Below are 17,497 nucleotides of genomic sequence, written 5' to 3'. Positions count from 1 at the left end.
GGCTTTGCTGCCCATGCCTCTCAAATAAAAATAGAGAGGGGTTCTTATTGGATATTGGGGGAAGCAAATGAGAAACCTGTAGTGTTGATGGGTGTAGGTCGAAAGCACCCGGGTCCTGCATGCCTATCTGCTTTCTATGGGTTTTAACAGAGACACTTATGAAACGCTATCCAGAAGGGGGAGAGAAAAATCTGCAAGGGTAAACGTGTCTTGGGTAGCGATACCCGCTGATGTGGAGGAGTGAAATATAACTAAAGAGGGGGGCTCAGACATAGCACTACAATGTTGCTGTATTGGTATGGGCTACACCTGTCGCAACACTTTCTGGGCAGGGTGTGTAATGTAAGGTCGTAGGAGATTTTAGAGTCGACTTGGTTAGTTGAGGGGAGTAGACAAAAGGGAAGTACACATAGTTGGCTGAAAGAGTTATACATCAGACGCCCTCTGAGAGGGAGACAATACGTGCTTGCTGGTGAATAGATGGTCTGTTGGAAGTTGCACAGGTATTTGTTCGATTCTGCTTTGGTTGACCAGACCAATGGGTTTCTATTAGGGTAAGTTTGAAGAGAAGAGGTGTATGGTGCTGGCCTGATGATGAACTCAGTAAAAAAAATAAGCGGAGTTAGAGGTTTTCCGAAGGGTTGTGTGACAAATCTAACAATATTGTCACTAATTCTATGGAGGTAAGCTTCTCATACATGGTCATGGAAAGGCAGAAGCTACCTGGCTCTGACCCAGGGGTGGCTACCTGCGGGAGGACCACAAAGGGGAAGACCAACTCCACAGAATAACGAAAACACTGAACCAAAATAACAGTGCAGCCGTAAGTCCACATGACACCCATGTACCTTTACAACATACCTGTATGGCCTATGGTGATCTAGATACTGATTTCCTAAGTTTTCCCAACCAATCACCCCATTTCAATAACTGAGACGAGGAAGAGGGATGGGATGGAGCAATGAAGATGACCAAAAGCAAACGCTTTGTTCGAGTCTTTGGAAAATATGGAACAATTCCCGGAAGTTTAAAACTGCCACAGCTGACCGGGATCTGAGAGAGAGGCAGAGTCAGAAGCTCTTTGCAACTCATCTGAGGCCGGTCGAGATGCCAGAGACGAGCCAATTGTAAGAAATGCTGTGCAGGGAGACTGTGCCGAAAGAAGCTTACCGCTTGATGACAATTGGCAGCTGGAGCCACCCGGAGCGAAGGAAAGCAAAGCAGGAGCTGACCGGCTGACAGGACGCACGCCTAGACAGCAAACCAGGAAAGAAGCAGAAGAGATGCGACAACCACCAAAGTTGCCCGGTAAGCCCAGGAAGAACGAATGGGTTTACTGCGGTACAGGAAAGCAAATGCTGCGTCGCAGTGATAATGCAGGAGAGCCCAAATAAATATATTAGAGAAACTGACACGGATGAGAACATTGTTAAAAAAGGGGCGTTAATCCAGAATTTTAAAGAAGGGATAAATACATTTTGAAACAGTGTCGGAGACCCAATGCTTGAGAGGAAGATTTGATAAACATCTGAATATTGTTGAGAGGGGGTCAGAGACCTAACACATGAAAAGAGGAATTCAAACAGAAACAAACTTCTTTGTCAAAAGGGGATCAGTAACCCATTATTGGAAAAACATTGTCACATGGATGAAAGAAAGATTGAATGGAGAAGGAAAAGCACTGGTAGTTTAGTGCACCTGGTAGACAGTGAGTCTGGGACTCACACCCGAGAGAGGAAGATAAAAGGAAGTGAAGTGATATCCTGGCAGGAGAGTAAACCAAGAGTAAGAAAAGGAAGTGAAGTAATATCCCGGCAGAAGAGTAAAGAAGGCATAAGAAAGTGAAGTGATATCCTGGCAGTAGAGTAAACCAGGAGTGAGAAAAGTAAACCAGGAGTGAGCCGAGAAGTAAGGGCGGAATCATACTCATTTTAAGGATCAATAAGAAAGTCACAAATACCATGGCAGGAGAGTATACCACGGATAGAACAAGGACAGAGTATGAAAAATGGAACATTGTAATGAAATGTGTGCTTAAGGGAAACGCAAAGGAAAAGTCACGCTCCTTAAGTATAGTTGAATTGTGGAAGTAAGTATAACCAGTCAAGGAATTCAAAAGGCAAGACTCATTCCCCTTGGGTGAAGTGGAAAGATGTTAAAGTATTGAAAGTGGAAAACAGAATGAGTTATCCTAAAAACTGTGGAAGTATACAATTTAGAGGAGCTCAAGGGGAGAAGCTGTCTTCCTTGAAAATGTGGAGTGAAATAATGGGAGGAGACCGAAATGTAGGGGAGAAACTCCATCATTTTAAGTGAAGGAGTGGGACATTATGGACGTTTATCCGGAAGTGCTGGATATACAGTGAAGGATCACAGAAATCATAAGGGAAGGGAGGCCCCCTTTCTCTATTAGAACTTTTATTTAATTTCTTTTCTGCACCTTAAGAACTTTACATTGACAATTTAAAGAAACCTACGAGTGCATATCTTACCAGAATCCCCTTTTGCACATTATACTGAGTTTTGAGTGTAAGGGTCAGTTTAGGATTCTTAAACACAGGCTGGAGAACACGCTTTTGTTTGACATTCTGGCACAGGCGGTCTTTAGTTTTGTTGAGGCAGGGAAACCCCTCTTATGATTAGGGAGGGACAGATAGGTTTCCCGCAACCCTTCTTATTTTTATCTTATCAATAAAACACCACATTTATATCGAAACTGATTACTTTGTCCGAGTCTTACTCCTGAACCCTTACAGTAGGCTTCTTCTTCTGTATGGAGGTCTTTGGGCAGGACGTTACACAGATTGGTCGCTTTGAAAGACATTCCATAAAACCATTATAAGGCCTATGATGATTTCTTCTAACGTCTCTTTCACCTGCATAAGGTAATTGCAATAATGTTGCTACTGAAAGAAACTGTCAACATTCTACAAAGCACTGTGCGTCCCATATTTGGAAACAGAACTGCAATTGTAAATGTGTGTATATGGTTTTACTTACCTTTTAGTGCTTGGACGTAGTGCAACTGTGTTTCTAGACTCACTTGTGTGGAGAATCTATTGCTTCACCATCTCTTATGTTTGTTAATTGTACTTTACACCAAACCCTTGGTCCTCTTAGTCTAAGACTTACTGCCGGTTCTCGTTACCAAGTGAGATTTGGGCTTTTCAGAACCCTACACCAGTAGTGTATGTTTGTTTGTTTTTATTATTTATATTGCGCACCAGACCCAAAGGTATTAGGGCGCGAAGGCATAAAGAGGGTTGTTAAGCTTATGTTACACAGATGACATGAAATGTAAGTACAGCTCTGGTTACAATGCTATGTACCCGAACAACTGGCAGGTGGATAGGTATTATACAATAAATAAAATGAGTACAAAGAATAAGTGTGAGACACATGTATTTAACAAAAGCAGTGAGGCCACATATATACAATAAAAGCTAGGAGGTTGTCTGTGAGGTAAGGTCAAACGTCCTGTTCCTTTAGCCAGTGAATGAGACTAGATCTGAATTGTATGTAGGGTAAATCTTCCCTTAAGGCAGGGGGGAGGGAGTTCCAATATTGTGCTGCTTTAACGGGGAAGCTGCTCCCCCCAGATTTAGTGCGCTTAAATCTGGGTACTGATAGAAGGTTAGAGTTGACTTTTCTTAGGGGGCGAGAGGCAGTTTGTCTAGTAAATCTAGCTGAGAGGTATTGTGGGGCTGATTGGTTGAGGCATTTGTGTGTCAGAGATGCCGTTTTAAGGAGGATCTTGTCTTTCGTAGAGAGCCAATTGACGGATCTCCTGAGGTCAGAAATATGGGCATTTTTAGGGAAGCTTAGGGCAGCTCTTAAGGCATTGTTCTGAAGGGTCTGAATTTTGGACGTAATGTATTTGTTGCTGCCTATATAGAGGACATTGCAATAGTCCAATTTGGATAAGATGAGGGCTCTCGCTAACGTGATGGAATTGTTAGGTGAGAGAAAGGGCTTAGCTGCTCTGATTAGCTTGCAAGAGTAGGATGTAGCTGAGGCCATAGCATTTACTTGTTTGCTGAAGGTGAGCGTGGAGTCTATGTTGAAGCCGAGGGTTTTGACTACCTTAGCCACAGTGATGTTGTTGTTGTCAATTATGAATGATGAGTAGTTTGGACCTTGTATTTTGATGTTGGATGGGGTACCTAGAATGAGGAGTTCTGTTTTTTCATCATTCAGGCATAGACCGTGAGAAGCCAACCATGCCTGGATGATGACGTACACTCTGTTCACAAAGGCCAAATCCTTGTCATAATCTCCCGTCAGCGGGATGAGGATCTGTGTATCATCGGCGTAATTCGTGTAGGTGATACCTAGACCGTCTAGATCATCGAAAAAGGGGCTTTGTGAAGATGTTGTACAGAGTAGGAGATACGCAGGAGCCCTGGGGTACACTGCACGATATGGGTGCGGGGTCCGCAGCTGTCAGAGGAGAGAAGACTCGCATTGTCCTGTTATCAAGGAAGGACTGGATCCAGGTGACTGCCCCCTGAGAGAAACAGGCCGCGGAATACAAGTGGTTGCAGAGTATCGAGTGGTCTACCAAGTCAAACACGGCTGAGAGATCGAGGAATGGCAAGAGTGCTGTCTTGCCTTTGTCTCTTAGTGCGTCTATTTGTGCCTTGAGGTCTATGAGGGCAGTCTCAGTACCGTGTTGAGGTCTGAAGCCAGACTGTCGAACTCCTAGTAGGTGGTTTTGTTCCAGATGATGCTGGATTTGTAGATATGCTATTCTATCCAAGATTTTGAGAAGGAATGGCACTGTGGTTATAGGGCGGTAATTAGTGGGGATAGCTGGGTCAAGGGTTTGTTTTTTAAGGAGGGGGAGGACCCAGGAATGTTTCAAGTTGCTAGGTATAGTGCCAGATGTGAATGAGGCGTTTATAAGTTTAGTGATGAAGGGAGAAAGCTCGCGGGCAGCATCTTTTATGATTTGAGCTGGGCATGGGTCACCATGACAATTAGACGGTTTGAGGGTAAGAATAACTTTTTCGACTTCTTTGATGGATACTTTGTGAAAGTGTAAGCACGGGGTCAGTGGTGTGGGTGGAGTCTGGGTGGTCTGGAGTAGTGGAGTGGTATTCGTACCAAACTTGGAGATAGTGGTATCAGTGCCAGACCTAGAGGCAGTGAGGGTGTCTTTTTTTATTGTTAATCTTCACCTGGAGAGTTGTTATCCTGTTGGCCGAAGTATTTTGTATACTTGTACACCAATTTTTGTCCTTAAGACAGGAGTCGGGAGCTTGTCTTGGTGATTCTACCTCTTTGAGGATGGCAAACACTTCTTTGGTATTTGATTTGGCTTGGGAGATTCGGGCGTTGTAGGAAGTTTGTTTGGCTAGGATAATTTCATTTTTCTAGAGGGCGGCTAGTTTATTCAGGTTGTTCTTGTCAAGGTTTGAAGGGTCTGATCTTCAGATTTTTTCGCATAGCCATTTCTCTTGTCTAATTGCTTTCAGATGTGGCGAGAACCAAGTGTTTAGGTGTTGGCGGGGTTTACTCTTTCTAATCTTCAAAGGTGGAATGACGTCAAGAGATGCAAGCATCACTTTATTGTACATTTCTACCATGATGGATGGGTCAGTCTGGTCTGAGATAGAGTTCAGTGGGTTAGAGGTTCCGAAAAACCTCTAAGCAGCCTCCAACAGTCCTCTCCTCCTTGGAGTAATGGAGTGTTTCCTCTCTACATGCCCCCCTGAATGTCCTTCCCTCCCGGTACCACCAAGTCACCTCTCCTTACCTAGGATGCTGACGAAGGCATTGGCAAGCAGATAGCCGTGCTCATTGGAGGCATTGCATTGGTACACAGCGCTGTTACCACTGTGCACCTCTCGGAAGATGATGGTGTCGTCCGTGATTTCGTGGTTATGACTGGGCGAGGCAGCTGTTCACAAAAAAAGAGAGAAAGTGAGAAGTCGATCACCTTCTTGCTGCTCGCTCTGTGAAATGCTCATGCTAGTCACTCACTCAAATCTTAAAGGCAGATCTGTCAGTAAAGACTTATTTTCAGGCCAGAGAGAACATAATGGAGATGTTTAAACTACCATTTATTTGTTATAGATGCAGCACTGTGTACTGATATACACCCACATACACCAAACACCCCCCCAGAGCTAGCGGCCAGTGATGCTTATCTCACTTCGGCATCATTACAGAGACAGCTAAATGCTATGTATTCATGAGCAGGTAATGGTGCGCAGCCCTAAGGCCAGACCTGATCCCCCCCCATACTTACACTCAATGGGCTCTCCATTCATCATCCACTGGATGGTTGGCTTGGGATTCCCAAGGGCACGACACACCAGCCTGCCGTTGTCACCCGGAGACAGCACAAGATTCTTGGGTTCATCCAACCAGTAAGGGGCAGCTTCAACGAAAGGCAAGAACACACACATGGCAAAAATTAAAAATCACATCACACCCGATGTCGCAATGTCAGAGTTAGCTTGGAGGCTAAGTGTGGTCAAACCAAGTTTGATGGGCCCAGAATGGTAAGGGGCCTCCTATGTTTGAATTTATATTAATCACGCAGTTGCTGGCGGTATGCTTGTGACCACTATGAGCTAAGTGCATGTAGCTGAGTGGAAACTTCTAGATTCTAGACTCCCTAATTGAACAACTTGTGTATTGGATGTGAATGGTCCCCTTCCTCCAGGCTCATGTCGGTGTCATGGCTGCTCTGTAATGTACCAAAACATTCTTTGCAATGAAAAAATAAAAATAGAAAATAAAAGAGAGAGTCGCCTGTCATGCATGCATGCACGGACGGCTGAAAGCCCCACCGTCCACCACATGGGAGAGCAGGCGCCAAATACGTGAGTTTATCTGGACAGAGGGATTGATGGGGGTGGATGGAGATGAAGGGGGTAAAGGGGATAAGGGTTTCCTAGAACAAGTGACAACATGGCAAGTAACCTGAACTTGCTGCCATGTTTAGTGCTGCTTCCATTTGACTTATGTCTCGGGAGGATGGCTCAGGGGAAACGTGCTCGCCTTGGAAGCAAGACAACACGGAGGAACACAGGTTCAATCCCCGGTTCCGCGCTTAGAAACCTCTGGGTATTAAGCGTGTCATAAAAAACCTACCATATCATTATGGGAAGATTGTAATTCATGAGGATTTGGGTAGCAGTAGCAGGCAATTTAAAATCCTTTTTAAAGAAAACATTTTTCAGGGTGTGACGATTCATGGGTTCATGTCACTTCTCCCCATGGGGGAGCCCTTCCCTGTGAGGCTTGGGAGGTAAAGCAGCTACCCGATAGGCCTCTTAGCGGTAGTAAAAAGCGGGAGGACCTCACAGGGAGAGACTCCCTCTATAGTGACAAGGAATCCTGTTCCATGTTGCAACTCCTAAAGGCTATGAAACCCTTAGGATCTGTTGAGGTTCAGGCTGACAGCAGTACTATGTACTATTGCGATACTCCTTCTCTTCTTCCTGTAAAATTAGACACCATCAATATGAACCTACAGTCTAAGCAGGATTTGAACTATGAAGGTACTCAGAAGGAGAGGAACATTCACAGAGGCATGCAGAACACTCATGTGAAAGGTACTGGGACAAGATGGCCCAGAAGAAGCAAGAAGAGTGCACAACTAAGCCTGACGATAGAATATGGCACTCGGCTGGGGAGGTCCCAGCTCAACAAAATAAAAAACAAAGGAGGACTCAGCAAAGAGAGCAACAGGTGCAAAGCTTGGTCAGCCCAGGAGATTTGAACCGGAAGAGAAGATGGGACATTGAAGAAGCAACACAGACACTGGGAGGATGCCGAACACAGACCAGAAGTATTACTACAGCCGAGCGAGAGCGAGCCGAAGTGCAACCAGGAGTCTGGGAGACGGTGGCATGACCTCAAGGAGGTGGACCGAGTTGTTCCAAAACTACAGCGATACCGCCTACCCGGACTGCCCGCAGAGCCACAGTGGCACTGCAGAGAGTTAAGAGATAAGCCGAACAAGCGTTCGCTGGGATGGGTACGCAGAAGCCTGACACCCCAGGAATAACCAGTGATGTGCTATGACCAACGGAAAGTTAACGGGAGCTAGGGAGACCCGCTAGGGGGGTGGGGTAGCTTGCAAAGCAAGCCTTGGGAGTGGTCTTCTTCGTCTCAATCATTGCATTGAGAGTGAAAATTGTGAAGAAAGCCTCAGGAGTGATCTCCCTTGTCTCAGTAATTGCACTAAGGAAAAGAACAGTTGGGAAGAATGCCTTGGAAGGAATCTCCTTCATTTCAGTAACAGATCCAACAGTAACCAAAGGGAACAGCGCCTCAGGACCAGTATCCTCGTCACAGTAAGTGGGACTAGATTGTCCAAATCAGAGATAAAGAGTGTGGTACCTTCAAGCGAGTCCTCCAAGAAGCCAGAAGGGAACTAGAAGGGCTCATAAGAACTATTGTGAAAAGAAGTACTTTAAGTCACAGAACCAGGAGAAAGGAGTCATTTTCCTGGCATTTTCTCTTCAAGAGGAAGAACTGAACTGAAATAAACACTCTTGAACATTGCCCCTAGGACGGATCCCTTCAGAACCAGGAGAGGGTAGTAATTATCCTGGTACTATCTAGATTTCTCTGTTGGTTAGTGATAGGGGTAAAGAAGAGGAGATTTTTGGATGCAGGACGGATATTTGTTTGGACTTCCACCGGTACGATGAACACCCCAGTTATTCCTTGGTTAGCTACGGACAGGCCTCTTGAACTAGGGAAAGGTAGGTGTTTTCTTCTTTCTTTAAATACAAATCATATTGAAATGTCACCTCTGTCTCCGGCTCCTCACTCCAACATGCCATAGGGCTGCCTTACCAAACTGGAAATCTGGTCTGGACCCTACATCATTGGAGTAGCATTTACAAAGCTTGTGGGCAGTAGCCATGGGGACTGCACTACAGATGGCACCAGCAGGGCATGGTGCTGGAAGCCATTAAAGTGCCCTTGGCCCTAACCCGGTGATTGTGGTTCCCTTTAGAAGGATTAGTCCTAAGAATAACATCAAATTACCAACAGAATGGAATGATGTTATCCTGGCAGCCAATCAGGTTCTAGAGCATCTGGTGTAGCTATGGATTCTGCTGGCTCGCAGGATTCTCTTTCCTGTGCAGCTGCTGCCATTCCCTGTGCCCGCTTTGCTCTTCGTCCCGCTTCCCCCTCTCATTTCTGATGAATGAGCAAACTTTCTTCCGGAGCCCACATTGGGTTGTCCAATGCCACCTGTCGCAGTGCACTGCTGCCGCGCGAGCCATCAAAATAAACAAAAGCTAGCCTCAAGGTTGTTGTGCATCCATTCTGTGGTGGCCTTGTTGAGATGTCCTCAGTTTTTATTTTTGGTTTTTGTTTGCACATCCTTTCACTGCCTCCTGTTATCACCTGGCTTGGTGGCCGCTTGCTTATAGAATTATTACCCCGAAGGCCTGGAAAACACTGTTAACTACAAACCCTTTAAGTCATCCTTAGGGAACCTCACTTTGCTTGAGCCCATACATTGCGCTTCCAGGCTCATAACCACCAGTATTGACTGGGGCTCTGCATAATAATAATAACTATATGAGGCTCAAATTAGCATGCAATTCAGTCATCAGCAAAGCAGTGGCAGTATTATCCACAAAGCAGTCTTGCAGGTCACCAGTTTAAGTTCAGAGTGTCCATGGATTTGGTACAGTGATATGAAAGCACTAAATGTGTAATAGGATGTCCACCATTTCTTAGGACTCCAGGAGGAACAATAGATGGAACAGATCAGACTGCAAGATGGCATCCAGATGCCTAACCCTCCTGCCCCTTGTAAAACAGGATAACGATTAAGGTCTACAAATAGAACAAAAGTATCCCAACTGCCTCCCATGAAGATGTTTTCGATCTCCAAGAGAAGACCTTGAGAGAGAGACACACAGAGAGAGAGAGAGAGAGAGAGAGAGAGAGAGAGAGAGGCCATTGCTTTTGGATCTTGACCCTGGGGGTGGAGATGCGAGGGAGGATCACTTGGGCAGAGGGTCCTTGGGGATTGGGGAGAGGGTGTCCGCAGGCGAGACATGGTATCCCCCTTTCCCTTGTGAGAGCAAACCTTATCCTCCCCCTACCTTTATAGGCTATTGCCAATCACGTCCTCTCACTTTCCCTCAGTCAACCATTCTAGTACTGGGACAAGGAAACGACGACTAGGAGTCATACATACTTACGTTCAGCCACACCATTCTAGTACTAGGACGAGGCAACTGGGAGTTGTGCACACTAACACTCAGTTATACCACTCTGGTTCTGAAATGAGGAAGAGGCTTGGAAACTATTACCAGCGTCAGGCATGTCCCAAGATAATAAGTAATTGGAGTCAGGCAATTGAGTGGAAGGGCTCGCTCCTGCAACCTGTTAACAGGTCACAGGTGCATAAAAGGTCCAGTCACCAGTGGAGAGAGGGAGACCAACAGGTGAGAAGCCCGGCTGGGTGCTAGGGGCCGGAGAGGGAAGAAATTCTGCTACAAAGGAGGCTGCTGAGGAGGGTCCTGCCTGGAGGCCAGACGCCGGCAATTGTGAAGGAGAGACTGTGACTCCGGGCCCGAGCGGGCTGCGAGAGTGTCAGCCCTGCCCCGAACCTCCTTGGTCGTGTGCTCATAGCCGGAGCTGTGGAGCACGTAAGAAAAACCAGTGGTGCTGCATGCCACTGGTAGCAGTCGCGAGTGACAGGTGGAGCTACCAGCAACCCACAGCAAGACTTTTTAAGAGTGAGCGCCACTCGCAAAGACACAGACATGTGCGTGGAGCGATGAACAGAAAGAGAAGATGCCTGGAGAACTGCCACGGACCGGTGAGTGAATCAGAGGGAACACTCGTACCGGGGCGCTCCTGGGGCTACTAAAGGGCAGATGCCACTGCCGGATGAACAGAAATATATGTACAATTGAAGGTGAACCCGGAGCGAGAGGTTTTGTTGATCAAGGCAAGCAAGTTGCCAGCAAGCTGAAATTTAAGTGAAGGTAAGAGAATGAATCATTACTGAATATTGAACTGATGGGAAAGCTTTGATGAGCATAAGAATGGAATGCCAATGTGGGTCAAAACCATGGAAAACCAGTAATGAACATTGTTAAAACTTGTGAAAGTAAGGTGGTGAAAGAGAATGTGCACCACGGAGTGAATTGTGTGGAAGAACACATTGTGGCAAAGCCAAGAGACTGGGAAGGAGACACCAAAGTGAAGAGAAATCAGAGAACAGGTGTAGTGACAGCGAAACCTGTGGGGCAAGAAAGCCAAGGGTTATCGGTTGCGTGACCTGTAATGGGTGTACCGTGTGGCCCGACAACTGTGCCTAGACCGAGGATACCCTGTCCGAAAAGCCAAGGAGAATGCAGATACCAAATCTTCACTGATTAAATAAATTGCAAAAGTGAATACTGAAGATAGCGATCTGTGTAAAATATTGAAGAGATTGACGAAGTTGATCTGGAATTTGTTTTGAGTATTAAGAGACTGGAACTGATTGTGAGTTGGAAAGCTGTACGAACTAACAGCTTCTGGAAGCATAGGGCACACTAGGCCTTACCCCTTTGTGACATTTAAGTGATAAATACATTTTGTTTGAACTTTGAATCTGTTGTCTGTGGCTTGCTTCATGCTGCCCTCACACTGCCGAGGACAGGTAGTGGGTTCTGTTTCATTGCTAGGCAAATGGCTTGGCTGACAAGAAAGACGTTGATGCGTTCACGGTCACTCTCTGACTACTGGTGAATCTGAGTGTGAGTATTTGTATGTGAGGTGGGGTTTGGGTGGGCAGAGTTTGAAGGGGGGTGGATCAGCGGTGAAACCCCCGATTTCAAAGGGCAGGGGGGAGAGGGGAAATTGATGTAGTTCGAATATTAAAGGCCGCACAATACCTGCCACAAACACTAGAGGTGTAGCTGGTGGAAGAGGTGGAGGAGCTGGAGAAGGAGAAGCGGCACAGAGAACAGTACTTCCAGAGCAACTGAAACAAGCTGTGGGAAATGACATATACCTGAAGTATCTTCTCAAAGACTCCAAAGTCATGTGATTCATGAAGGAAGTGAATAGTTATGCATTCCCTTATGTGAGGTCAGTGCTAAACATGACAGTGAGGATAATACCACTTTTTGACCCCATAGTTGGCGGGCCTTCCTAACTGCATGGATATTCATTGGATCCAGACTTGCCCAGGCCTTCTCTAATTGTCGAGTGTAGTAAGACGAGCAATGACAGATGTGACAATGAGGTATTATTTTAGTAACTCTTTATTAGAAGTTCTGCAGGGAAGGGTTGAAGCAAACGCCTACAGGTTTTTAGGTATAAACTACAAACGATAAGAGAATATCTGTAGTAAAACATGACAGGATGGGACAATACAAAGTGAGGTCTGTTCTAGATGCCCAATACCTCTGACCATCAAAGTCCAGCAAAAGTTCCAACTCATGTTCTTACAAGTCCTTGCCAATCCTTGGGGCTCTCGACCCTTCACTGGAAATGTTGAAATGATGTGGTCAACAGAAAGTCTTCAAACCTAATCTTAGAAGCCCTTAGACTTCAGGCTACCCAGTGCTTCAACACAAATTGTTTGAAAGTTTGCCCAGAACAAAGGTCTGGTAATCCAAATATATAAATGGCCAGCCCTAAGCTTGTTCCTTCTAGGATGGCTCTTCCAAGGTCTACTCACAGTCTGGACTCTTTGTGGTCGTCCTGCTTTCGCCAGTTCCATGAAGACCTCTGCCAGGGTCTGTAGCTCCTTGTATCTGATTCCGTTGTTCCACGTATCAGGTCCGATGGTTGTAGGTTCTTCTTCACCGTTTGCTAGCTTTCAAGTATGGAGATCTGGCACACGCCTTTGTTCACCAGGTCTGTTCAAGACCTTAGGAGTCTTAATAACCATGGTGCATCTCTTCCAGACCTTAGGTTTCCCTGCATCACTTCTATTTAGTCTCCCCCAGATTTGAGGTTTTGAAACTTCACTTCTATTAGTTCTCTTCCATACCTTGGGTCGAATGGGTTCCCTCTTCCGTCTTATTCAGGTTCAAGCAAGATATCTTCAGCACTCTCCTACAAAAGGACACCCAGGACCTCCACTTGTACAGGGACCTGGTTCTTGGCACTGGACCTTCCTTAGGTCTACCTAATGCTAAGCTGCCTGGTCTCCGGCCAGTAGGGACTGTGTCCTCGCCCCTTGGAAAGTAACAGCAGAAGGTTGACTAGGAATAGAGCTATCCAGACCCAGGTATTGCAGTCACTGTGTCCATGGGCAGTGAGAGGTTTAGGGTTCCTCTATTTGTTCCTTCTTCCTTTTCTCCCCACAGCTTTTCCATTCCTTTCCTATTCCTGAGGTATGTGGAATTTGGTGGAGCCTGAAGGAGTTGATTGGGCTCCATATCTTTAGTCCCAGCGCTCTGATTGGACTTTGTTTCTTAACAATTCTTCGAATTTCCTTGACACCACTGTTTGTCCCTTAATTGGGAGATTCGGCTCACCTGTACCATCCCCGTCTATATCTGTAGGTCAGAGAGTGCCCACCATCGGAAATCACTTTGAACTGACATGGACTTCTGATCTACTCCAAAGCTCTACCTGCATGGGTCTGATGCAACTCTGTCCAACCACAAGCTCTGTGGTCATCCAAACCCGAATGCTGCAGAGGTGGAACACATGCTCATTTTGTTCAATTTGAAATGAACAGTTGGTGTAGGATGCATGATACTGTCCTATTGAAGTCCATAAAGTCTGTTTTCCCTAATTGAAAGCTGAATTGGTACAGAGACAGTTGCCCTTAAAACACATGGGAGACTGGCAGTAGGAACCACTCGCACCTTACTGGGTGTAGTACCGCACCTTGATGGGAAAAGCAAGCTGTCCAGGATCCCACTCCTTCCACTCACTGAGAGGCACATCGTGTGGCCGCCTTATCGACCCAATCAGTAGCAGATCACCTCCAGCCCCCTCTTTGTACAGGGATAGGCAGTTCTTACAACTCGCCACACTGCACAATTTAAAGTAATAAGTACAATAGATCCCAAGGCAAATGTATCCCAAAATAAAGGGCCTATCGAGGAGTCAGTCGTAGAGCACACAACTCAGGCCCTATGTCCTTTGACACCAGGTACCACGCATAGGAACATGGAAGGAGCACTTCATAGAATAATGCTTGTCCAAGTGGCAGCACTTGAACTCGATTGTCAAAGGCTTAAATTGGGACATGAAGAGGAGCTTGGAAATCCTGCAGTCAATGACAAAGTGAAAAACATAGGGGGAACGGAAAGATACAGAAAGAATGACCAGACACAAAGAATGACTAGAAGCAAAGAACATCCAGATGCAAAGAACGTCCAGATGCAAATAATGAGGGGATGCAAAGAATGAACAGATGCAAAGAATGTCCAGACGCAAAGAGCATCCAGACGCAAGGAACGTCCAGACGTATGGCACGTCCAGAAGCAAAGAACATAAGTGCATAAGAAGAGTGCCATGCATGCCAGGTTGCCCTTCTATTTTTATTGTGGAAAGAATGTTCCAGTATGCTGTCCTGAGAGCCTGGATGTCTCATGGGTCTGTTGGAAGTGGGACTGGACACAGAGGCTCCAATGAAAGTTACAGAGCCCCAGTAATAAAACCCTAACTCTGCAGAGCTCAGAGGGTCCCCTAGCACCTGTGCATGATTCCCTGCAAAGGTGCAGGACATCGAACTCCTGAGATGCTGGGAGCCTCATATGTTGATGACCGAGGGGGCCACTGGGTCATAGTGTTCAATTTGCTGCAGTGGTCAGGACCCATCACATTTTGTTTGTTACTCTACCACTAATTGTCTTAACTGCTTATCATGAGCCTGTTTGACTTCTCCAAAGTTAAAACATAACAATCTGCATTTTGTCTTTATTCACAAGGAACATTTCAAAATGATTAATCGGTTTCTCAACGTTTTCTTAATTTGAACAAATCAGTGTGCTATCTTTGTCTATATTGTGAAGCTAGAAATGAACACAGCATTCTAAAATACATTATAAAGTGTAATAGCCACTATACATTCCAATGTCACAGAAGAACGTCCATCAATTCTGCCCTTCAGGGCTTATAAGGCCCTCCATTGACACAGGGAGGACAAGTCTGAACTTTCAAAGCACGTAAATGGCTCGTCCCTGGCTTTGCATCAAACAAATGTATTGTCTACGTGCAGAAAGGCCAGCACCACAAAGGAGATGCCTAAATATCTTTAAATGTTTATCTTAAAATAATTCTATGTGCCAAAGAAAGCTGGTTCGTGAATCTTTTTAATTAAGATTTCACAATGATTTAATTTAACTTACAACGAAATGCTACGATGCTTGCAAGAGGCTGCTCTGTACATTACATTCTTGTCATTACTTTTGTTTGGCCTGTTTAACTCATTACGAGGTTGGAGGTAGCCATGGTGCTATTAGCGCCATGGCTACCCCTTACAGCATTCCGGGTCCGGGTTCCCTGAATGGGGAATTACCGGTGCATTCCAACCTTGGAGGACCCGGTATTTCCCCATTCAGGGAACCCATTCCCATTCGAGCCCCCATAGGGCTCAATGGGAATGGGGACCATGACATGCTAACAACGGGCCGTTGTTAGCATGCTGGTCCTTTAGCGGCTCCCACTAAGGGTGCCTGGTAAAACCAGCCGCCCTTAGCGGGACCCACTAAAGGACCTCGTAATGCGGCGGTAAGGGGTTAACGGCACCGGCACCATTACCGGCGTCGTTAACCCCTTACCACCAACCTCGTAATGACCCCCATAGTCTCACAATAGGTCCTCGTAGCTACTTATGGGGTCCTTACAATAGGTCTTCCTTTTTGCATTTGGGGTCCTTACAATAAGTCCTCATACCTGCGGTTGGGGGTCTTGCAATAGATCCTCTAAACCGCGCTTGGGGGACCTTGAAATAGGTCCTCCAAGCTGTGTTTATTGGCCCTCGCAATAGGAACTCCTAGCTGCGTTTGGGGGTTCTTGCAAAAGGTCCACCTAGCTGCGTTTGGGGGCCCTCAAAATAAATCCACCTGGCTCCGTTTGGGGGCCCTCGCAATCGGTCCACCTAGGATGTTAGTTTTCCTCTCCCCCCACCCCGATTCCCATTTAATGTTCCCTTTTCTCTCTGTATGTTTTGATATGATTTCGTCACAGTTCCAATTTGCTCAACGTGGGAAGACGCTTTCCTTTTGCCTCCTCAAAATTAATCAAAACAATGTTCTCTTAAATCACAGCATAGTTCACAACATAGTTCTCTTGAATCCTTAAAGTGGTATGAGTCGTCCCTTTTCTGTTACACACTTTCATATACAAGGGTTTTGACCCCCAAGTTTTCTTAATCCTCTTCCTTTCTCTGGTATACTCTCTTGCCAGGGTATTGTTCCTTGTTCCTGAAAAAGGGGATGAACATTCTCTTTTTGTCCTTTATCTTCTTACCCTTGGTTTACTCGCCTGCCAGGGTATCATCACTTTCTCACTTTGGTGCGCCGCAGACTCACCGTTTGCCTGGTTCACTAACGTGCCAGGGCTTCTCCGCTCTCTGTTCAGTTTCTCTTTCATCCAGCTCACAACACTTCTTCAATTTTGGGTCAGCGACCCTTTCTCATTAACTCCACTGCCTTTCTTTTAGGCTCTTGTTCTCAACAATGTTCGCACTTGCAGTAGAGCCACCTCCTTTACTTAGGCTCTTTTCCTCCACGATGTTCGGAATTATTGCAATGTCTTTATTTACAATGATGTTCGTATCGGTAAAAATTGCACTTCCTTTACTTATGCTCTCACTCTCAACAATGTACGTACCAGTATGAATTGCAATGCCTTTCTTTACTTAGGCTCCGTCTCTCAACAATGTTTGTATCGACAATAATTTTAATGCCTTTACTTAGGCTCTTTCTTCTCAACAGTATTCATATCGGTACTGATTTCACTGTCTTTACTTGGGTTCTCTCGTGAAGCACGCAGTGCGCGGCATTCGCCCAGAAGCAGCCTGGTAACCCGATCACTCTCACTGGACTCATCGGCTCTGTGCAGCGTCTTCAGCATTCCTCGCGTTTCACTGGCATCTGTGCTCCCAGTCCATTGAATGGCCGTGTACCTTATGAGTTGTTCACTTCCCGCTTTGCCTTCCTCTGTGTTCGGCAGATCCGGCTGCCCATAACAGACAAGACATGAACTTCTCCCGACCAGGCTCCTCTATTCACTGCATCCGTTGGCATCTGCACTATGCTGCGCTCTGCAGTCTGCTCGCCTTCGGCGTCCTCCAGTGTCAGCATCTGTCAGGTGCCACTCCTGTTTCTGTCTCTCTCGTTCTCTCCAAGTCGGTTCACCTGTGTCCTTTTTTAATTTCCCAGTCTTTCTCTGCAGTTTCCAATGACTAGAACGTGGTGTTGACTTACCGTGTCTAGTGATCCTCATTACTCCATCCCTTTTCCTTGTCTCAATACCACAAAAGGCAAAGCGGCAGGTAAATGAGGTTGTGGGCTAGAAAAATCTGGGAAGTTAGTATCTG

At 45.9% G+C, this 17,497-nt stretch overlaps 1 protein-coding gene across 14 annotated transcripts in view; it reads right to left on the bottom strand.

Moving 5' to 3' along the window:
- NFASC (neurofascin) overlaps nucleotides 1-17,497 on the bottom strand; it is a 687,691-nt gene that overhangs the window by 229,842 nt on the left and 440,352 nt on the right. For all 14 annotated transcript variants that reach the window (XM_069633119.1, XM_069633129.1, XM_069633127.1 and 11 more), the window contains 2 exons: nucleotides 6,254-6,385; nucleotides 5,759-5,902 (listed from right to left, as the gene is read on the bottom strand). In XM_069633119.1, coding sequence (XP_069489220.1) covers nucleotides 5,759-5,902; nucleotides 6,254-6,385 — 276 coding nt within the window. The remainder of the gene's footprint in view (nucleotides 1-5,758; nucleotides 5,903-6,253; nucleotides 6,386-17,497) is intronic.

Source organism: Ambystoma mexicanum, chromosome 13, assembly GCF_040938575.1.
Source record: "Ambystoma mexicanum isolate Mex_15411 chromosome 13, UKY_AmexF1_1, whole genome shotgun sequence".
Taxonomy (NCBI): domain Eukaryota; kingdom Metazoa; phylum Chordata; class Amphibia; order Caudata; family Ambystomatidae; genus Ambystoma; species Ambystoma mexicanum.
The sequence above is the reverse complement of the archived record's forward strand: the minus strand, read 5'-3'. Positions and strand labels throughout refer to the sequence as shown.